The 23656-nt window shown below is 41.6% G+C and overlaps 1 protein-coding gene and 1 pseudogene across 2 annotated transcripts in view; both read left to right on the top strand.

Annotated features, from left to right (window-relative positions):
- LOC112658666 (desmoplakin) overlaps positions 1-20120 on the top strand; it is a 45274-nt gene extending 25154 nt beyond the window's left edge. The window contains exons 12-24 of one of the 2 annotated variants that reach the window (XM_025444893.3): positions 1571-1725; positions 4149-4275; positions 5346-5547; positions 5786-6009; positions 6701-6867; positions 7339-7477; positions 7980-8173; positions 9408-9570; positions 10003-10086; positions 11447-11554; positions 12039-12137; positions 12879-15173; positions 16181-20120. In XM_025444893.3, the coding sequence (XP_025300678.1) occupies positions 1571-1725; positions 4149-4275; positions 5346-5547; positions 5786-6009; positions 6701-6867; positions 7339-7477; positions 7980-8173; positions 9408-9570; positions 10003-10086; positions 11447-11554; positions 12039-12137; positions 12879-15173; positions 16181-19432 (7209 nt within the window). In that variant the 3' untranslated portion in view covers positions 19433-20120. The remainder of the gene's footprint in view (positions 1-1570; positions 1726-4148; positions 4276-5345; positions 5548-5785; positions 6010-6700; positions 6868-7338; positions 7478-7979; positions 8174-9407; positions 9571-10002; positions 10087-11446; positions 11555-12038; positions 12138-12878; positions 15174-16180) is intronic. The other variant, XM_025444901.3, reaches the window with a different exon arrangement.
- Positions 10139-10414, top strand: LOC112660024 (U6 spliceosomal RNA; annotated as a pseudogene).
- Positions 20121-23656: the final 3536 nt, after the last annotated feature.

Raw genomic sequence — 23656 nt, forward strand, 5'->3', positions numbered from 1 at the left:
CCACGCCGGGAGCCCGACGCGGGACCCAGGACTCCAGGACCGCGCCCTGGGCCAAAGGCAGGCGCCAAACCGCTGAGCCACCCAGGGATCCCCAATGTCTTTCTTTCATACATAAAGCAGCAAGCTATGAAAATATAGCAGTTTTGTTCTGAGTTCTATCAGAGTTTTCAATAATTAGGACAGCAGTTAATTTATAGACTATTCATTTTATTTTATTTTATTTTTAATTTAATTTTATTTATTTTATATTTTATTTTATTTTATTTTATTTATTTTATTTTTTGGTAAAGATTTTATTTATTTATTTGAGAGAACAGGAGTGGAAGGAGGGGAAGAGGCAGAGGGAAAGAGTGAAGCTCCCCAGGGGAGTGGGCATGGGGCTAGATCCCAGGACCCTAAGATCATGACCTGAGCTGAAGGCAGACACTCAACCAACTGAACCACCCAGGTGACCCTAAACTATTCATTTTAAGTCTTAATACTTCTTTTCTTCTAATATGCAAAATGTTAACCTTTAAATCTTAAGTTTTAAAATCTTTAAATTTCTTGAAAGATCTTTAAATTTTTGACATAAAAGAAATGAGAAATGTGACCATTATGCCGCATGTGAAGTGAACATCATTGCAGATTTTCTCCAGTAACTGACCACATCAGTTCTGTGGGCTCTGGTAAATACAGGCATTCATATGGAAAGATGACTTGTTTTTACTGATTATTTATGTAATTCCCACGCTCTGATTTCTTGTAAAAATTATGGAGGATTTAAGAAATATGATTAGTTGCTTAGATAAATGTTATAAAACAATGGAATTTATTCTGGCAAAAGAAATGTTTTAAGAACTTGCATGGGGAGCAGAAATAAATTGAAGTAGAGATTGAAATATGTAAATATCAGGCTTGTTACATTTCATTAGTGAAGATAATTTTCATATTTGAAGTGTACCCATTTCAAGAAGCTATAGAATTATTATAGAAATTAAGGTGTTCAGATAGTGGAGTTAATTGAGAAAGTTATCTTTTTGGGGACCTGATGCCAGACTTTTTGTTTTTAGTTCTAAACGTTAAGAGCAAGTGAATGAGACAAGTGACTCCTGCCGTAGTAAATCTCATATGTAAAATATGAACTCACAAAGATAGGAAAGCCATGTGGTGGGTTTTTGCTTTACAAAAGGATTTCTCACTTTACTGATGGATTCCCCAGGCTGTCTTTGGAAAGTTATTCGCTGGATACACACCTTTTAGGCTCTTGTGCATTATTTAAAGCAGCAGTATTGTTGGGGTGTGTAAAGATTATCTTCATTTAAAGAAAATAATAAGGGGTGCCTGGATGGCTCAGTTAGTTAAGCATCTGACTCTTCATCTCAGCCTGAGTCTCGATCTCACAGTTGTGAGTTCAAGCCCTACATTTGGCTCCACACTGGGCTTGGAGCCTACTTTAAAAGAATAAAATGAAGAAAATAAAAGTTCAAATGGTTTGCACATTTTAATCTCTTATTTCTCTCTTTGAGAAAAAAAGATAAAAATATATACTCATGAGTAAACCTAAAACACGGGGCCACTTGCCTTACAGAAAATCGTACACAAAGGAGATGAGTGCATCCTGAAAGACAATAATGAGCGCAGCAAGTGGTATGTGACTGGTCCCGGAGGTGTGGACATGCTTGTCCCTTCTGTTGGTCTGATTATCCCTCCTCCAAATCCTCTGGCCGTAGACCTCTCATGCAAGTAAGTTGTTGAAGTTCTTAGTAGCCACAACATAAATGCAAATATGGAGAAATAGAGCAAAATCTTATATGAGAAACACAGACACACTCTTTTTCACTAAAATTCCCTCCCTTGTAAAAAGGAGCCTCAAGAAGTTCCCTTTGCTTTGTGCAACTTTATGTTGAAGGTACTATAGTTTGTATTGGAAGATAAAACAGAATGACTGTTTAGGGGGTCGGAGGAAACGATTCTTTTTTTTCAATATTAAATATTTAATATGTAAATATTAAACAATGCACTACTGCACAAGCAATGGGCCAAATAAGAAATCAAATGGCAAATCAAAGTATGTCTCAAAACAAAAGAAAAAACCCCTGCAATATTCTAAAATCTATGAGATGTAGCAAAAGCAGATGTTAGAGTGAAATTTATCTGTAAATGTTTGTATTAAAAAAAAAGTTCAAATAAATAACATTATATAACAAGGAACTAGGAAAAGAAGAAACTTAGCTGAGATTTAGTAGAGGAAGGAAAGAATAAAGAAAAATCAGAAATAAATAAAATAGAGACCAGAATAAACAATAACATAACATTGAAAGTAATTACCAGTTTTTTCCAAAAAGCAGAACAGTTGGAATGCTGTAACTGTATTAACTAAGCAAAAAAAAAAAAAAAAGACTCAAAAATCAAAATGAGAAATGGAAAACAGTATAACAGATAACCACAGAAATACATAGTATGATAACAGATTACTGTAAATATTTATATACTAACAAATCAGATAACTTAGGGGAAAAAAACCCAGATAGTTACTAAAACTGTACAAGTTGTCAAGATTGAATCACGAATCTTGAATCCAAGTAATAGGAAATCTTCTTAGACCAATAACAAGAAGAAAATTGAATTAGGAATCAAAAATCTCTGAGCACAGAAAAGCCCAAGACTGTATGGCTTCATTGGTAAATTCTGCCAAACATTTAAAAATATATAATTCATGACAATCTTTATCAAAATCTTACAAATAATGGAATAGAGGAGGAAGCACAGTCCAAATCACTCCATGAGGCCATTAGTACCCTGACCAAAGCAGGATAAAAATACTATAAGAACAAAAGAGTCTAGTTTGTCCCATATAAATGTTGGTATTCCCACTTTCTTTTGACATCCATTTGCATTTTAAATGTTTCTCCACCCCCTCACTTTCAAACTGCAGGTGTCTTTCAGTCTAAAATGAGTCTTCTGTAGGCAGCATATAGATAGGTCTTTTTTATTTTTTTATTATTATTATTTTTTTTTACCATGCTGATACCCTATGTCTTTTGATTGGAGCATTTAGTCCATTTATATTCAAAGTAATTATTGATAGATAAGTTTTATTGCCATTTTATTGCTTGTTACTGTTTCTGGAGATTTTCTCTAATCTTTTCTTGTCTTTGTCACTTTTTGTCTCTCCTTTGCACTCAAAGAGTCTCCTTTAATATTTCTCGTGGGACTGCTTTAGTAGTCATAAACTCCTTTAGTTTTTGTTTGTCTGAGAAACTCTTTATAGCTCCTTCTATTCTGAATCGCAGCCTTGTTGGGTAAAGTATTCTTGGCTGCAGATTTTTTCCATTCAGTACTTTGAATATATCATGCCACTCCCTTCTGGCTTGCCAAGTTTCTGTTGAGAAATCTCCAGCTAACATTATGGGTTTTCCTTTGTAAGTTAAGGACTTCTTTTGTCTTGCTGCTTTTAAGATTTTTTTTTTTCTTTATCACTATATTTTGTGAATTTAATTGTAGTATGTCTTGGTGTTGGCCCGCTTTTGTTGATTTTTTTGGAAGTTCTCTATGCCTCCTGGATCCGGATGTCTGTGAGGAAACAAGTCCTATCATGTATCTTGAAGGCATTGCTTCAAATTTCTTCTTCCCTTCTTAGACTATCAGTAATTTTGCAGGTAGCCACAAATATAAAACACCCTTCATATTAATACCTGCTCATCAATAAGCAGGTAAAGCATTCATTGTACAGATCATCCACGGAAGATTCTTTTCCACCTTTTATTTTGGAAATCCTCAACCACACACAAAATAGGGAAAGTAGTGTGATGAGCCCACGTGCTTACTTCCAAGCTATTACAGCTATCAGCATTCCATGACTGGTGTCTCCCTACCATTCTGCATGGTGTTAGACCTCTGTCAATTAAAAAGTTACTGACAAACAACACAATGACAAATGTATGTTTGACCCAAAGTGAATTATCTATATTAATGGAGATCATTGAGAATGAAAAATTAATCCAGATCCAATGAAATGTTGAGTGTTTGAAAAGTATATGTTTGCCTGTTACTCCGTTAGTTCTTGTTTTAGTTTTTTATGCAGTGTGTAAGCATGGCCAGGTTTCTTGTTTGGGTCAGAGTTTGGAAGCCAGGCTCCAGTGCGTTTTTCCCCTTGTGCCTTCTAGGATCGAGCAATACTACGAGGCCATCTTGGCTCTGTGGAACCAGCTGTACATCAACATGAAGAGCCTGGTGTCTTGGCACTACTGCATGATCGACATCGAGAAAATCAGAGCCATGACTATCGCCAAGGTACATCCTCAGGACTACTCTGGCTGCCTGGAGGAGGTGCTAAGCTGCTCCCTGTGGTGCTTGTTTCTGCCAGGCAGACCTTCTAGCAGTGCAGCTGATGCTTTGGTGTCTCATCAAGAGTTAGCTCAGCCTGCCTGAGAGGTTCAGGTCCATCCCATATAGAAGGGGAGGGATTCACACCTGGCTGGTCCGGTACAAACAGAAATACTAATTCAAGTTGTCTGACAAGCCAGAAGTACTCACAAAAAAGGCAGACAGTCCTGTAATACTCTGGATCTCATTCTCCTTTGATGTAATGGAAAGCTAGGTCACAAATTATTAACTGGATATCGCAGAAGTAAAAGGTGGGATAGAATTCGTGGAATAATACCCAAAGCATTAGTTCTCTAGATCCATGGTTTTCAAGTTGTGGTAAGAATCCCAGCTTTAGGGGGGTCCCCTAGGGATGACAGGACCAGCAGAGAGGAGAGAGGCACAGAATGTATAAATCTGGGGCTCCCCTTTACTCCCCATTTTCTGTTTTCAATCAGGGCAGCTTTGCTGTGATCTGCTTTAGATTTGCAACTTCTGAGCAATATTTCCTTTGACAAATTCTGTAGGAAGAAAATAGGCAACCCACTGCTGTGGCTCTTAGAAGCAATCTTGGAGTTCTCAAGTACATATATATATATATATATATATGTGTATATATATATATATATATATATATATATATAATATATATTTTAAAGATTTATTTATTTATTTTAGAAAGTGAGAGAGAGAGAAAGACCAAAGACGGGAAGGAGCAGAGGGAGAGGGAGAGAGAATCTCAGGTGGACTCTGCACTAAGCTTGGAGCCTGACTCAGGACTCAGTCTCACAACCTTAAGATCATGACCTGAGCTGAAACCAAGAGTCAGATGCTTAACCGACTGTGCCACCCAGGAGCCCCAAAGACCTTTTATTTTATGTCTCAGTGGACCTTTGACAAGGATTGCCGTAAGCCCCCTCTAGCCGAGGGTGTTTGGGGGCTCTCTTGTCGGTCATGCTATGGGAGTAATCAGACACTCCTGCCTGTTTCACTTCCAGCTGAAAACGATGCGTCAGGAAGATTACATGAAGACGATATCGGACCTTGAGCTGCATTACCAAGAGTTCATTAGAAACAGCCAGGGCTCCGAGATGTTTGGAGATGATGACAAACGGAAGATGCAGTCTCAGTTCACGGATGCCCAGAAGCACTACCAGACCCTGGTCATTCAGCTCCCTGGCCACCCCCAGCACCAGACAGGTTGGGAGCGTCTTTCTCCTTATATCAGCCACACACACACAGCTTTAGCAGAAAGCAGTTTGCATACAACTATTTTCAGAATCATTTCTTTGAAAAATAACATAGCAAAAGTCATCTATACATTTTCAGAATCAAATCAAAGGAGGGAGCTATAGTTCATTGCAGTAGGGAGGTTGAGGCCAAGTACCCTTCCAGGTAGAAATTCTCTGATTTTTGTGGCCCTAACATATTTTTACAGTAACCACAACTGAAATCACTCATAGTTCCTGCCAAGATGTCAACCATAATAAAGTGATTGAAACCAACAGAGAGAGTGACAAGCAGGAAACGTGGATGCTGATGGAGCTTCAGAAGGTTCGCAGGCAGATGGAGCTCTGTGAAGGCAGAATGACCCTTAAAAACCTTCTTCTGGCAGACCAGGGGTCTACACACCACATTACAGTGAAAATAAATGAGCTAAAGGTAGGTGTCCAAGTGCTATTTTGCCCGATTCCAGCTCTATTTGTGTATCTGCAAATTAATTTAAAAACCTCCTGGTTTAAATATAGACAAGAAGCACTAATTTCTAAGAAATGGAAATTAGTCCTGCTTCTGGCAGGATTTCCTTTTTTCTTTCCCATGCTTCCAAATTTGTAGAAGGTTACTAGGCTGGGGACTAAGCCACTTTTGTGTTGACTTGTGGGTTGCTGAATCAGGCTACTGTGTTTTCCCTTTGTGCGACATAGTACTGTGTTCATTTTTAAAATTTTCGTAAACATTAATCTGGTTGCTTCTTGAAGCCACCTATGATACAGGCTAAACAGGTAGAATTATTTTTATTTATACGTAGGAGACTGACACGGAGGGACTTGATGGGGTGGGGGTAAAAACTCAAAGTCCTTGACAGAGCTGGGGCTACAGCCCTTTCAACTCCCCACTCCGTGATCTTTTCTGCTAAGTCACACCTGGGCACCACGGGCAGATGCATGATCTCTATCCTAAGTAAGAGGGCCACATTTACACAGTACGGTTAAGGCCTCCCTGAAGAAGGAGATGAAATACCCACTCTGTCTCTTTTCCATTCAGTGGCTTGCTGGAGACCAAAAAAAAAAAAAAAAAAATGATCATAAGAATCACACAGCTAACCCCAGCACTTTCCTTCTTTTTTGAACAGAGTGTGCAGAATGATTCCCAAGCAATCGCTGAAGTTCTCAACCAGCTTAAAGATATGCTGGCTAACTTCAGAGGCTCAGAAAAATACTGCTATTTACAGAATGAGGTATTTGGACTGTTCCAGAAACTGGAAAACATCAACGGTGTTACAGATGGCTACTTAAATAGGTAAACACGACCGAATCTCAAGACGTTTTGCTTTCCTCAAGCTTCATTTTGTCAGACTGTGTTGGCTTTCTCTGCTCGACTCACTGCAGCCTTGCCTTCTTCCAGTTTTCTGTGTTCTTACTTACATTCTTCTGAGCTCTTGAGAGAGGGGCTCTAGCCTAGGCGTTAACTCCACCGTGGTGAAATCTCACATATCTTACAGCTAAAGGCATATGCTTGTAAGAGCCTGGACTTCGAAATCTTTAGTTAATTCAGAATGGCTGTCTGAATCATGATGCAGGGGTCAGGGGGGTGGATTGGAGTTTGTGGGGTCAGGGATGGGGGGCGGAGTTTATTGCTCCTGCAGCTTGTAAAATAGGCAGAGTAAATTTTTATTGGCTTTAACATTTTTTTGTTAATTGTGGCCAGGGCCAGATGTTCAAAGTCTAATTGTGTCACTGGCGATGCTATTGGCCTCTTTGCTCTTTACAGCTTATGCACAGTGAGAGCTCTGCTCCAGGCTATCCTGCAGACAGAAGACATGTTGAAGGTGTATGAAGCCAGACTCACCGAAGAGGAAACCGTGTACCTGGATCTGGATAAAGTGGAAGCTTACCGCTGTGGACTGAAGGTAACCGGAAGTTGTATTCAGTCATCACAGTGCCCCGGCTTATGGGAAATAATGCAGGGCTGTTCAGTCCCCAATCCTGAGGCTTTAGTAAATTTTTGTGAGTTTGAAGGATTACTGGATTTCATTGGTCGCACATGGTTGATGGCTGTCGTTATCTCTAGGACATTGTTTTCTAGAGGGTGCTAGCAGGAACTATATGCAAAGCTGATTTGTAATGAGATTAGTTTGAGGAATGCAGAGTTGAATATAATTAAACTGGATTCTTTACTACAGGACTTCTCTTCCTCTTCAGTACATTCTTATGCATTATAATTATTCAGGAATGGAATAGAGTATGGTATTTAGCATTTCTCAAACAAACTTACAAGTTGCATCTTTTATTAATGTGGTAGCCTAAGGAACTAGATTATGGACGTAAATATTGGAAATGCAATCAGTAGATATATTTTCCTGGATTGATTATTACAAGAGATTAATCTGTACTTTTTGTCTCTTGTGACAGAAAATAAAGAATGACTTGAACTTGAAGAAGTCACTGTTGGCCACCATGAAGACGGAGCTGCAGAAAGCCCAGCAGATCCACTCCCAGACTTCACAGCAGTATCCTCTCTATGACCTGGATCTGGGCAAATTCAGTGACAAAGTCACACAGCTGACAGACCGCTGGCAAAAAATAGATAAACAGATAGACTACAGGTGTGCCAACCTTTTCCCTTACTTTCTTCCCATTTGGTTGTTCCAGGATAATGTTACTATAAAAGTAGTGGTTTGGTTTAGAGTGTAAGTTAGGCATAAGAGGTGCTTTGTTCACGGACTGCCTGGAGGTAGCTTTGTTGGAAATGGGAAGTGGGTACGTCACAATAGATGAGCTGCTTAAACTAACCTGTACCAGGTGCTCCCCAGGCTCTTAGGAAAAAGTGGAAGCCATTGATCAGGCTCTTTTGGGGCCCTCTAGAAAGACTTGTTAGTACTGTTGAAGAGAGTAGATGCTTTGAGTGAGTGTTCTTCTGAAATTTAAGAAAATTAAATACTATACAAAAGAAATAAGTGCCTTATTCCAAATGAGAGTTTAAAAGCATCCTGAATTTTTATGTAATTCCTTTTACTACTTTTATCAAACATCTTTATTGATTAAAAAAAAAAATTCCAAACATCTTTATTGGTAATTAACTCATATGTCATATAATTTATCCATTGAAAGTGTATAGTCCAATGGATTTTATTTTAGTGTATCAGAAAGGTGTAACCATCACCAGAATCTATGTCTACAACATTTTCTTTATCCTAAAAAAGTGCCCCATCCTCACTAGCAGTCACTCCCCATTAACTCCCAACCCTTTGCCCCAAGCAACCACCAGTCTTCCCTCTGTCTCTGTAGGTTTGTCTATTTCAGACTTTTCGTATGAATGGAATCAAACAATATGGAATCCTTTGTCACTTTTTCCCACCCAGTACAATGTTTTCAAGGTTCCTCCATGGTGTAGCATGTGTCAGTAGTTAATTCCTTTTTATGACTGAATGATACTCTATCATATGGCTATACTACATTTCCTTTATTCCTTCATCTATTGATGATTCTTGGCCATCATGAAAGATGTCACTGGGAACATTCATATATAACTTTTTTTTTAAGATTTTATTTATTTATTCATGAGAGACACAGAGAGGGAGGCAGAGACATAGGCGGCGGTAGGAGAAGCAGTGGGACTTGATCCTGGGACTCTGGGATCATACCCTGTGCTGAAGGCAGACACTCAACCACTGAGCCACCCAGCCATCCCCAAATATAACTTTTCGTACGGATGTGTGTTTTCAGTTCTCCTGAGTGTGCAGCAAGTGGAATTACTGGGTGATACCATGTAATAACTGTTTCATACTTTCAGGAATGATAGCATTGCTTTAGTAATTTTATCATATCTGTTTTCTCCAGATTGTGGGACCTGGAGAAACAAATCAAGCAACTGAAGAATTACCGCGATAACTATCAGGCTTTCTGCAAGTGGCTCTACGATGCCAAACGCCGCCAGGATTCCTTAGAATCCATGAAGTTTGGTGACTCTAACACGGTCATGCGATTTTTAAATGAGCAGAAGGTACAACCCAATTTGTCATTCCCTTAGATAACACTGGGTGTAAGCTGTATTTTCCTCTGGTTTTCATAGCAGTGCCTAGGTTCAAAATGATATTTAATATTACTAGTTCATTTTGTGAATGCTTGCATAGAGCCCCAAGGGGAAAAAAAAAACAATTGTTATATTTACAAAAAAATCATTTAAGAATGTAGAAATAATGTAACATTGTGGTAAAGAGCATAGATTAGAAAGTTTCCTTTTAGAGAAAAATTGAAGAGCGTGCTTCTTTTTTGAATAGAAAACACGCTCATCTCCTAAGATTTAACTGTGAGAATGTGAGGTTACTGAATGTATTAATAGACTGAGGAAAAACAGTTATTCAACAATGAAATAACATTTATGTAAAATTATTTTTCCACTTTGGTGTTTATAAATATTTTATTTTCTGTGTAGAACTTGCACAATGAAATATGTGGCAAGCGAGATAAATCAGAAGAAGTACAAAAAATTGCTGAACTTTGTGCAAATTCGATTAAGGTATGTTGGTTTCACAAAGAATGTTGGGATTTCGTCAAGAATAATATTGACTGTGCTTGCTTCGGCAGCACATATACTGAAATTAGAATGATACAGAGAGGGATGCCTGGATGGCTCAGCAGTTGAGCATCTGCCTTCGGCTTGGGTATGATCCTGGGCTCCCTGCATGGAGCCTGCTTCTCCCTCTGCCTGTCTCTCTCTGTGTCTCTTATGAATAAATAAACAAAATCTTTAAAAAATAAAACAAAAACAAAGTATGATCCAGAGAATACTAGCACGGTTCTTGCATAAAGATGCCATGCAAATTAGTGAAATGTACCATTATATTAAAACATATAATATTAAGTGCATTATTTTTATGATTTACTTTATTTTATTTTATTTTTTTTAAATTTTATTTATTTATGATAGTCACATAGAGAGAGAGAGAGAGGCAGAGACACAGGCAGAGGGAGAAGCAGGCTCTACACACCGGGAGCCCGACGTGGGATTCGATCCCGGGTCTCCAGGATCGCGCCCCGGGCCAAAGGCAGGCGCCAAACCGCTGCGCCACCCAGGGATCCCTATGATTTACTTTAAAGAGCATAAACCTCTGTATTTTAGAGGGGTTTTTTGTTTGTTTTAGAGAGAGCACTGGTGTGCATGTGTATGAGCAGGGCGTAGGGCAGAGGGCAAGGAAAATATCTCAAGCTGACTCCACACTGAGCACGAAACCCAATGTGGGGCTCAGTCTCATGACCCCCAGATCATGACCTGAGCCAAAAATCAAGAGTTTGAGTGCTTAACTGACTGAGCCACCCAGGCTCCCCAATGACTATAAACTTCTTGAGGATAGCAGTTATGGCTTTTGTGTCTTCTCTCCTGAACAAACTGTAAAAAGTTTGTTATGCATTTACTTGAATTCATTGCACATTGGCAGTTATCTGTGGGAATGGGCTGGTCTTCATTCTTTACACTGATAGTATGTGCAAAAATCTTCATTTAGTGTATAAAGATGTACTACTTAGTGTACTAATGTGATATTAGCTACTTGGACACTATCAGTACATGATAGCCTTTGGGGTTGTCATTAGAAATACAGCTAGATGGGACGCCGGGGTGGCTCAGCAGTTTAGCACCTGCCTTAGGCCCAGGGCATAATTCTGGATTCCCAGGATCGAGTCCCACATCAGGCTCCCTAGGTGGAGCCTGCTTCTCCCTCTGCCTGTGTCTCTGCCTCTCTCTCTCTCTGTGTCTCATGAATAAATCTTAAAAAAAGAAAAGAAATACAGCTAGATGATTTAAAGCCATGGAATCGTAGCTGTCAAAGACTCTTTCAAGTCTATTAAGTATGTTTATCTTAAGCTTTTTTATTGAGCAGGATTATGAACTCCAGCTGGCATCGTACACCTCAGGACTGGAAACTCTCCTGAACATACCTATCAAGAGAACCATGGTTCAGTCTCCCTCTGGGGTGATTCTGCAAGAGGTAGATATGTCATGACATATTTCTTAATGCCCCTCCTGCATCTTCTCTTTTCTCTGCCTGCTTCCCGTCTTCCCTGCAGACTCTGAATTCACCCCTTAGAGGGTATCCACTCAAAACAGGCTTAATAGCAGGTTATGCTCCCTTATGCATTTTAGGAAATGGTCAGTGGGAGTCTGAATCTATTGTATATATGCTAGAATGTTTGCAGAAACTGGACTGAAATTTGAGATTAATGAGAGAGGCTTTTCAAAAGTGGAAAATGTGTAGTAGGTCTTTAAAAGACAGCTTCTTTCTAAAGGTGTGAGCATTACTTATCTGGTAGCTTAGGAGAAACAACCTAGAGTCATTAGGTTGGAATACACTGTTATCAGCCCTTTGCTTTCTTATACTTCTAGATTTTGGGATTAGCACACATGAATGAAAGGAATTCACTCTTTATAGTTTCAAGTTTAAATTATAATTTTTTTCACTCCTTTTTTGCAAGGCTGCAGATTTGCACGCTCGGTACATAGAACTACTTACAAGGTCTGGAGACTATTATAGATTCTTAAGTGAGATGCTGAAGAGTTTGGAAGATCTGAAGGTAATTTACTTACTTTATTTCCTTGGCAAATCAGAAAAGAAATGCAATAGAACCTTATTATTACTGCCTCATTATAACCTGGATTTAGACATACTCACTGGTACACACTCACTGGTATATAGTTTGTTCACAAGTCATGTGGTAGTTCTGTGATCCGGGATACTGCTCTGATTGGAGTTAAGTAATATTTATAAAATTCTAGCTCCTTTACCTTATGAAAAAAGCTAATTTCATTTACTGTTTGGTCAAGGAATGTGCTTTATTTGTTTGTATGTTAAATTAAGGAAGAAAACATCCTGGACTGGTTGGATTTGGATTTTAATTTTAGGTTGAGTAATTATTTATTCCTCATTTCTAACACATGCCTTGAGTTTAGATGGAAACTTTGTATCTTGATACAAAGGAAACATAATTTATGAAACCTCAAGCTTTTCATCTTGGAAGAAATTACCTCATTTACGGATGAGGCAGGGGAAAACGCAAAGGTTGTACCATGTGCTAAGATCATACAGTTGATGGAAGAATTATGAAGAGAATACAGATTTTATGAATTTTTGTCTAGTAACTTGTGCCTCGTATCACTCTTTATATGTGTGCTTATGTGCGTGTGGTGTGTGCATGTGCACGTGCAGGCATGTAGAGAGAACTGAGAGAGCACGTGGTGGTCTGGGAGGGGAGAAGTCCTTTCTTATGGCCTGAGATGTGTTCTTTTCAACACAATTTTTGCTTTCATTTCCGCAGCTGAAAAATACCAAGATTGAAGTTTTGGAAGAGGAGCTCAGACTGGCCCGAGATGCCAACTCTGAAAACTGCAACAAGAACAAATTTCTGGATCAGAACCTACAGAAATACCAGGCGGAATGTTCCCAGTTCAAAGCCAAGCTTGTGAGCCTGGAAGAGCTGAAGAGGCAGGCGGAGCTGGACGGAAAGTCAGCGAAGCAAAACCTGGACAAGTGCTACGGCCAAATAAAGGAACTCAACGAGAAGATCACGAGGCTGACTTACGAGATCGAAGATGAGAAGCGAAGAAGGAAGGCCGTGGAAGACAGGTTTGACCAGCAGAAGAATGACTATGACCAGCTGCAGAAGGCGAGGCAGTGTGAGAAGGAGAGCCTTGGCTGGCAGAAAATGGAGTCTGAGAAAGCCATCAAAGAGAAGGAGTACGAGATAGAAAGGTTGAGGGTTCTTCTGCAGGAGGAGGGCACCCGGAAGAGAGAATATGAAAATGAGCTGGCAAAGGTAAGAAACCACTATAATGAGGAGATGAGTAATTTAAGGAACAAGTATGAAACAGAGATTAACATTACGAAGACCACCATCAAGGAGATATCCATGCAAAAAGAGGACGATTCCAAGAATCTTAGAAACCAGCTTGATCGACTGTCAAGGGAAAATCGAGATCTGAAGGATGAAATTGTCAGGCTCAATGACAGCATCCTGCAGACCACGGAGCAGCGGAGGCGGGCGGAGGAAGATGCCCTGCAGCAGAAAGCATGTGGCTCCGAGATGCTGCAAAAGAAGCAGCATCTGGAGATCGAGCTTAAGCAGGTCATCCAGCAGCGCTCTGAGGACAACGCGAGACACAAGCAGTCCCTGGAGGAGGCTGCAAAGACCATTCAGGACAAAAACAAGGAGATCGAGAGACTCAAAGCTGAGTTTCAGGAGGAGGCCAAGCGCCGCTGGGAATATGAGAATGAACTGGCTAAGGTAAGGAACAATTACGATGAGGAAATCATTAGCTTAAAAAACCAGTTCGAGACGGAGATCAACATCACCAAGACAACCATCCACCAGCTGACCAGGCAGAAGGAGGAGGACACCAGTGGCTACCGAGCCCAGATAGACCACCTCACCCGGGAAAACCGGAGCCTGTCAGAGGAAGTCAAACGGCTGAAGAACACTTTGGCCCAGACCACGGAGAATCTCAGGAGGGTGGAAGAAAACGCCCAGCAGCAAAAGGCCACCGGCACCGAAGTGTCTCAGAGGAAACAGCAGCTGGAGATCGAGCTGCGGCAGGTCACTCAGATGCGCACAGAGGAGAGCATGAGATACAAGCAGTCGCTTGACGACGCTGCCAAGACGATCCAGGACAAGAACAAGGAGATAGAGAGGCTGAAACAATTGATCGAGACGGAAACGAGTGCGCGCAAGTGCCTGGAAGAGGAGAACGCTAAGTTGCAGAGGACGCAGTATGAGCTGCAGAAAGCAAACAACAGCGCCACGGAGACTATAAGCAAACTGAAGGTTCAGGAGCAGGAGCTCACGCGCCTGCGGATCGACTACGAGAGGGTCTCCCAGGAGAGGACGGTGAAGGACCAGGACATTGTGCGATTCCAGAGCTCGCTGAAGGACCTGCAGCTGCAGAAGCAGAAGGTGGAAGAGGAGCTGAACCGGCTGAGGAGGACTGCGTCGGAAGACTCGTCAAAAAGGAAGAAGCTGGAGGACGAGCTGGAAGGCATGAGGAGGTCTCTGAAGGAGCAGGCGATAAAAATCACCAGTCTGACCCAGCAGCTGGAGCAGGCCTCCATCGTCAAGAAACGCAGCGAGGATGATCTCCGGCAGCAGAGGGACGTGCTGGACGGCCACCTGAGGGACAAGCAGAGGACCCAGGAGGAGCTGAGAAGGCTCTCCTCGGAGGTCGAGGCCCTGAGGCGGCAGCTGCTCCAGGAGCAGGAAAATGTCAAGCAGGCTCACCTGCGGAACGAGCATTTCCAGAAGGCGATAGAGGAAAAGAGTAGGAGCTTGAACGAAAGCAAAATCGAGATCGAGAGGCTGCAGTCTCTCACGGAGAACCTGACCAAGGAGCACTTGATGTTGGAGGAAGAGCTTCGGAACCTCAGGCTGGAATACGACGACCTCAGGAGGAGCCGGAGTGAGGCGGATAGCGATAAAAACACAACCATCTCTGAACTCAGGAGCCAGCTGCAGATCAGCAACAACCGGACCCTGGAACTGCAGGGGCTGATTAATGATTTACAGAGAGAGAGGGAAAATTTGAGACAGGAAATTGAGAAATTCCAAAAGCAGGCTTTGGAGGTATTCACAAATATTTGATCACAGCTTCACTGTCTTTCAAATAATTTGCTGCTCTTTCTTCTAGTCTCACCTGTGCTCCTGCTGCTGGGACTGGATGCTCACAGAAAATCTGAGTTTTTTTCTTACTGCTGTGCTAACATCTGTCATAACCCAGGCCGCTGCTTTAAAGTAATTTCAGTGCTGTTTGCCGTTCTGTTCTGTCCCTGCATCGACGTCGATCTGCGTGTAACTTCTGTTTGGCCATGCTTTTCGAACATTAGCACGAGTATGACACCTCGGAGCTTGTCCTCTTGTATGTTCCACTCTGTTTTTTAGAAGATAGCTCTTAGTGAGCTATGAACTGCATTTTTAATGAACATTTTTCTAAGTAAAAGCCATATGAAAGGGGCTTTTTCTGCAGTTTTAAAATCACCTTTTTCTTTCTTGCTTATGTGATTTTTCTGCATGCATTTTCCTGCATTAATTATTCTATTCCCTTTTGATCACAACCCTAATATGTTTCTTTTTGTTTGCCTTCTCTTTTTTTAACCCCTAATTTAAAAAAATACCTCTTTTAAGTTCTAATTTGATTTCTATAGACAATATTTGTGTGGGGCTGGGTGTGGGATCCATATACGTCTATGGATTTATTTTGCTTTATTGTACATACTAGTATAGATAGAACAGGTGAGATGTAGGTGTAGCAGGTGTGATAACCTAAAACAAAACTCCCTGTATTTTTTCAAACCATAATTATTGTTAGGAATAAGAGAGGTCTACGACTTCTCCTAGTTCCTTAAAAACATAGTATGAAGCCATTTATCAAAGTGGCAGCATATATCTATAGAATTTTTTTCCCATAAAGTAATTAGATAACAAACTAGCAGTGTATCCAGGGAACACAGATGAAGGGCAAATAAATGAATACGTTTTTTTTTTTTTAAATGTGGGGAAAGAAGTTGAATTATGATCGCCATATGATATAATCAAAACATTATTCTTCCCATTTCTTTCTTTTTAAATTCCAGGCATCTAATAGGATTCAGGAATCAAAGAACCAGTGCACTCAGGTGGTGCAGGAAAGAGAGAGCCTCCTGGTGAAAATCAAAGTTCTGGAGCAGGACAAGAGCAGGCTGCAGAGGCTGGAGGATGAGCTCACTCGCCTGAAGGCCACACTAGAGGCCGAAAGCAGGGTGAAACAACGCCTGGAGTGTGAGAAACAGCAAATCCAGAATGACCTCAATCAGTGGAAAACCCAGTATTCCCGCAAGGAAGAGACCATTAGGAAGATCGAGTCGGAAAGAGAGAAGAGTGAGAGAGAGAAGAACAGCTTTAGGAGTGAGATCGAAAGACTGCAGGCAGAGATCAAGAGGATCGAGGAGCGTTACAGGCGCAAGTTGGAGGATTCGACCAGGGAGACGCAGTCGCAGTTGGAAACCGAACGCTCCCGCCTTCAGAGGGAAATCGACAAGCTCAAGCAGCGCCCCTACGGGTCCCATCGGGAGACCCAGACGGAGTACGAGTGGACAGTTGACTCCTCCAAGCTGGTGTTCGATGGGCTGAGGAAGAAGGTGACGGCGATGCAGCTCTATGAGTGCCAGCTGATTGACAAGACAACCTTGGACAAACTGTTGAAAGGGAAAAAATCAGTGGAAGAAGTTGCTTCTGAAATCCAGCCTTTCCTTCGGGGTGCCGGAGCGATCGCCGGAGCCTCTGCCTCCCCTAAGGAAAAGTACTCTCTAGTAGAGGCCAAGAGAAAGAAGTTAATCACCCCGGAGTCCACAGTCATGCTCCTGGAGGCCCAGGCAGCTACAGGCGGTATCATCGACCCCCACAGGAACGAGAAGCTGACTGTTGACAATGCAATCGCTCGGGACCTCATTGACTTCGATGACCGTCAGCAGATATACACAGCAGAGAAAGCGGTCACAGGTTTCGATGATCCGTTTTCGGGCAAGACAGTATCTGTTTCGGAAGCCATCAAGAAAAATTTGATCGACAGAGAAACCGGCATGCGCCTGCTGGAAGCCCAGATTGCCTCAGGAGGTGTAGTGGACCCCGTGAATAGTGTCTTTTTGCCAAAAGATGTAGCACTGGCCCGCGGACTGATTGACAGAGATCTGTATCGGTCCCTGAATGATCCCCGAGATAGTCAGAAAAACTTTGTGGATCCAGTCACCAAAAAGAAAGTCAGTTACATGCAGCTGAGGGAACGGTGTAGAATCGAACCACACACCGGCCTGCTCTTGCTGTCGGTGCAGAAGAGAAGTATGTCCTTCCAAGGAATCAGACAACAGGTGACCGTCTCTGAGCTGGTCGATTCTGGCATATTGAGACCATCCACTGTAAACGAACTGGAATCAGGTCAGATTTCTTATGATGAGGTTGGTGAGAGAATTAAAGACTTCCTTCAGGGTTCAAGTTGCATAGCAGGCATATACAATGAAACCACGAAACAGAAGCTTGGCATTTATGAGGCCATGAAAATTGGCTTGGTCCGACCTGGTACTGCTCTGGAGTTGCTGGAAGCCCAAGCAGCCACTGGCTTTATAGTGGATCCTGTTAGCAACCTGAGGTTGCCGGTGGAGGAAGCCTACAAAAGAGGCCTGGTGGGTATTGAGTTCAAAGAGAAGCTCCTGTCTGCGGAACGAGCTGTCACGGGGTATAACGATCCTGAAACAGGAAACATCATCTCTTTGTTCCAAGCCATGAACAAGGAACTCATCGAAAAGGGCCACGGCATTCGTTTGTTGGAAGCACAGATCGCAACAGGTGGGATCATCGACCCGAAGGAGAGCCATCGGTTGCCAGTTGACATGGCATACAAGAGGGGCTACTTTAATGAGGAGCTCAGTGAAATTCTCTCAGACCCAAGTGATGATACAAAAGGGTTTTTTGACCCCAACACAGAAGAAAATCTGACCTATCTGCAACTAAAAGAAAGATGTATCAAGGATGATGAGACAGGGCTCTGTCTTCTGCCCTTGAAAGAAAAGAAGAAGGAGGTCCAGACATCACAAAAGAATACCCTCAGGAAGCGTAGAGTAGTCATTGTTGACCCAGAAACCAACAAGGAGATGTCTGTTCAGGAGGCCTATAAGAAGGGCCTCATTGATTACGAAACCTTCAAAGAACTGTGTGAGCAGGAGTGTGAGTGGGAAGAAATAACCATCACTGGATCTGACGGCTCCACCAGGGTGGTCCTGGTCGATAGGAAGACAGGCAGTCAGTATGATATTCAAGATGCCATTGACAAGGGCCTCATTGACAGGAAGTTCTTTGATCAGTACCGATCTGGCAGCCTCAGCCTCACTCAGTTTGCTGATATGATCTCCTTGAAAAATGGCATCGGCAACAGCGGTGGCATTGGTGCTAGTAGCATCAGCGATGATGTTTTTAGCAACTCCCGACACGAGTCCCTAAGTAAGATTTCTACCATATCCAGTGTCAGGAACATAACCATCAGGAGTAGCTCTCTGTCTGACCCCCTGGAAGAATTGAGCCCCATTGCCGCCATCTTTGACACAGAAAACTTAGAGAAGATCTCCATTACGGAAGGAATAGAGAGGGGCATTGTCGATAGCATCACCGGTCAGAGGCTCCTGGAGGCTCAGGCCTGCACAGGTGGCATCATCCACCCAACCAGCGGTCAGAAGCTGTCACTTCAGGATGCAGTCTCCCAGGGCCTGATTGACCAAGATATGGCCACCAGGCTGAAGCCCGCTCAGAAAGCCTTCATTGGCTTCGAAGGCGTGAAGGGAAAGAAGAAGATGTCAGCCGCAGAGGCAGTGAAAGAAAAATGGCTCCCCTATGAGGCAGGTCAGCGCTTCCTGGAGTTCCAGTACCTCACTGGGGGCCTTGTTGATCCGGAAGTACATGGGAGGATAAGCACGGAAGAAGCCATCAGGAAGGGGTTCATCGACGGCAGAGCAGCTCAAAGGCTGCAAGACACCAGCACCTATGCCAAAATCCTGACCTGCCCCAAAACCAAATTGAAAATCTCCTATAAGGATGCCATGAATCGCTCCATGGTGGAAGATATCACCGGCCTTCGCCTCCTGGAGGCCGCCTCTGTTTCGTCTAAGGGCTTGCCTAGCCCTTACAACATGTCTTCTGCCCCAGGCTCCCGCTCCGGATCCCGCTCTGGCTCTCGCTCCGGATCCCGCTCCGGCTCTCGCTCTGGTTCCCGCAGTGGGTCCCGGAGAGGAAGCTTTGATGCAACTGGGAATGCCTCCTACTCTTACTCCTACTCCTTTAGCAGTAGCTCTATTGGGCACTAGTGGTCAGTTGTTATTTCCTTGGCTTTGTTTATGTGAATTTTTCACTTTACTAAATACTAACAAAAGGCAAATACTATAGTGCTTGCAGTATAGTGATAGAGCTTTCTATGATTAAGAAGACATAACCCTGGCCGAAATCAAATAGTAAAGGCTCTTCTGGCTTTTTCTCTCCTTAGCTCACCCGGAGTATGTCACGCAGTGGCTGTAGTGTGTGTGAAGCGGTAATCAGTTGTAAGGATAGCACAAATTGAATCTGAGTTTGTTCCTTCTATGTTTCGATTTTTGATCGATTCTTGTACTTCTTTTGGCCTATAATCCAGATTTCTATTCTTGAAGATGAAATTAAGCTGATCATTGATGTTTTAGTCATCATTCTGTGTCTCATCTAAATATTTCCATTTTCTGTATTAGGAGCAAATTCTTCCTCCCATTCTCCCTAGAATACTCCACCCCAAACGTTTTGGAATGAGTCTCCTTTAGTCTTAGATTGTGGATTGTGTAACCCATATACTCTTAAATGCACTTGTTTGGTTTGGTCTTAATTTGACTATATGTGCATGATAGCAGCAATCTTTGCTTTTCTTTGGTCAAAGTTTTCTGTTTATTTTGCTTGTCATTTACTATGTACTTTAAAAAGGTGTCTTTATGAAGTTTGCTATTCTGGCAATAAACTTTTAGACTTTTGAAATTTTTGCGTTTTCATTTCATACTTTTATACACACAAGGTATTTATCAGCATAGTTCTGCTCATTGTAAAAGATGTCCAAAACTTCTGTTTACCAAGTACCTATTAAGAAAGACCATTAAAAAAAACTATTTTAGTTCTGAATTCTTGCTGGAAGTTGCTCTTTTGTAGTTTCTTTGACATTTCTCATGTCCCCCTGGTGTGTCAGGTGGAGTTCTCGGAAAGAACCCTGTGTAAAGAGGCCAGGCCATACGTCAATACCCAGTTCTTGTTTATTCTGGTCAGAAAGTTCTAAGTAGCATGGGCAAAAGTCACCATAATACCACTAAAAAAATGAAGTGCCTTAGATAGATTCCATTTTGAATATTCTCCAGATACGTGGGATTTCATTTTGTCCCCTAAGAGGAAAGAATTGTCCTTGAATCTATAAAAATGAATCCTGGTGTGGTTTTGGCTCTTTGTTGAAAGACAATGAGATATAAGCCTGCTCTTTGTATGAAAGAGAAGCTTTTGAAATTCAGACATTTGGGATCCCTGGGTGGCGCAGCGGTTTGGCGCTTGCCTTTGGCCCAGGGTGCGATCCTGGAGACCCGGGATCGAATCCCACATCGGGCTCCCGGTGCATGGAGCCTGCTTCTCCCTCTGCCTGTGTCTCTGCCCCTCTCTCTCTCTCTCTAACTATCATAAAAAAAAAAAAAAAAAATTCAGACATTTGTCATTAAATCAACATGACCTTTCTGAATACTTATTATGTCTAGTTGTTAGGCTAGGTACTATGAGGATTCGATAGACTTTACCAGCCCCCTAACTTCAAAACACTTATAGTCTAGGTGGGACAGGAAACACATACAAAGCAATCAGAGGGGGCAGCCCTGGTGGCTCAGTGGTTTAGCACCGCCTTCGACCCTGGTTGTGATCCTGGAGACCCGGGATTGAGTCCCATGTCGGGCTCCCTGCATGGAGCCTGCCTCTGCCTCTCTCTCTCTGTGTGTCTCTCATGAATAAAAAAAAAAAACAAAAAAAAACAGAGGGACAACCTTCATATATCAGCAGTATGTATTAATCAAACATTTTATGGTACAGATCAGAAAGTAAGAAAACAAGTGAAATGCTAATGGTGAAGAACAAAAAAGATCATATGTAAGGTAATACTTAAATTATCGGGGGCTTTTTGGACTTCGGACGAAACCAGCATTCATTTCTTGTCTCCCCTCCTTTTCTCCTTTCTCCTCTCCCAATCTGGAGGACTTGTAATTAACATCATTCACTAAGTATTGAGTTCTGTGTGCTACACATTGTGCCAGAAGCTATGGATCCCATGGTAGAGACACATGGTACAAAAATAGCCCCCCCCCAAAAAAAAAAATAAAAGGAAGAGAAAAATAAGTGGTACGCGCTGTGCTGGGCAAAATGAAGAAAGATTTTCGTATTAGAGCTAGGAGACTGTCGGTTAGCTTGGGCTGCCATAAGAAGATGCACAGACTATGTGAGTTAAATTCATGTTTTCATAGTTGCAGAGGCCAAGACCAAGGTAGTCTTAGGTTGGTTGTTAGTGAAAGCACTCTTTTTGGATTGTAGGTAGTAAGGGGTAGGGAAGGAGCTCTGGTGTGTCTTAGAAGGACTTGAATATTATCACACTAGAGCTCCATCTTTATGACCTCATTTAACTTTACCTCCTTATAGTCCCTATCCCCAAATACAGTTACGTTAGGTGTTAGGGCTCCAACATGAATTGGGGTGGGGATGGGGACGACACACAATTCAGCCTATAATAGAATCCTAGAACAGGTCAGAAGTCCCTAGAAAAATGGTAATTAAACAGATTAATAAGCATCAATGTAAAGCAGTTCTTCAGGTTGAAAGAATATACCTCCAGGCTGTTGCCAAAGTTGTCATTAAGCTCTGAGGTGAGATGGTCTGTCCCAGAGGACATCCTTGGCTAATTTTGATTTGGTTCACCTACAGCGTGCCTCCACAGAAAAGTTCTATGTATATACATAATACATACATATATATATATTTAAGGTTATATATTTAAAGATATATATTTAAAGTGTTACATATAAACACATATATGTGCATACATATATGTATTATATATGTGTGTGTGTGTGTATATATATATATATAGTTTTTCAATGACTGTCATTACACCTCTAAAAAGTCTCACATTTTCTAGAATGCTGCTGGGCTAGCCATGTAAATACAGTTAAAAAGTAGGGATATTGCAGGCAGAGTAAACTGGAACTCCTCCCTTACCCCACATCTGTTTGCAGCTATTGGCCTATTTCCGTATTTTTGGGTACTGCCTATCTGCCTATTTATACTCACATATATATATATATATATATATATATATATATATATATATATATATTTTTTTTTTTTTGGTGAGAGAATTGTACTAAAATTCCCTCCACAGTTTCTTCTTCTGATAGAGGCAGGCCCAAAGGGAAGCAAAGATTTGGCATGAGGCTTGAAAAAAAAGTAAAGATACATAATATAAGAGGGATTAGATTCTGGGAGTTAAAGCCACTTGGGGAAATCAAAAGGGCTGATTCCAGGTCTTGGATAGGAAATGTACAAAGTAAGCTTGGGTTAATCAAAGCAGGGAAAAGGAGGTACTCCAGTACTATTGGGACACATCAAAGAGACACGAAGTGGTTAAAGTGGCTTCCACTGGTCAAATTTGGGACAATTTGAGCATCAGCAAGAATTATGATGGTAATGGAGTATGTGATAATGAATTTAAAACCTTATATTAATAATTTTTAAAATCCCTTGGTTCCATAGTGAACAACAAAATCGAGTTATGGTAAGAATGCCAGTTAACAAATATAGAAGCCATGACAGTATGTATTAGAGAATCATTTATAACTCCTAACATAATGACAGATTCACTGAAGGACTGAGTCTGTTGGGGAATAAGACATACGGCCTCAAAGTATCATCCCACAGAGGGAAATGTCCTACAATAGAGCGATAAAATCATCTACCTTTACCAAATGATCAAATGTAGCATCACTAATAGAAGAAGAATTTAAGATAGATGTTCTCTGTGAGATGTAATAAAGGGTCACACACATCTCCTTGCAAAAATGCTTGGGAAAAAACCTAATCATAATGGCAAAATAACCTGATAGATCCAGAAAGAGGAACATTTTACAAGACACCTGGCTGCAGCTCCAGACAAAAAAATTCAATGATTTAATTTGAAAAGGAGGATGGGGAGACGTTGTCGGGTTAAAGGCGACAAGAGCCAATTACAGCTCGTGGGGTCGAAAAACAAGTGGAAATGGCTCTGAAAGGAATTTGGGAGGACAACCAGGGACATTTGAATATAAACTGAACATCGGGTGATATTCCGAAATTATTCTCTTAGGTTTGACCATGTATGGTCGCTATTTAGGACAATGTCCTTATTCTCAAGGTGATGCATACAGACATATTTGGGGGTTGAAGCTGCTGCAACTGACTTTCAAATAATTCTGCAAAAACAAGCACGTGGGGCTGTGTGTGTATGTGGAGAGAGAGAAAAC

This window comes from Canis lupus, chromosome 35, assembly GCF_003254725.2.
Source record: "Canis lupus dingo isolate Sandy chromosome 35, ASM325472v2, whole genome shotgun sequence".
In the NCBI taxonomy this organism is placed as follows: domain Eukaryota; kingdom Metazoa; phylum Chordata; class Mammalia; order Carnivora; family Canidae; genus Canis; species Canis lupus.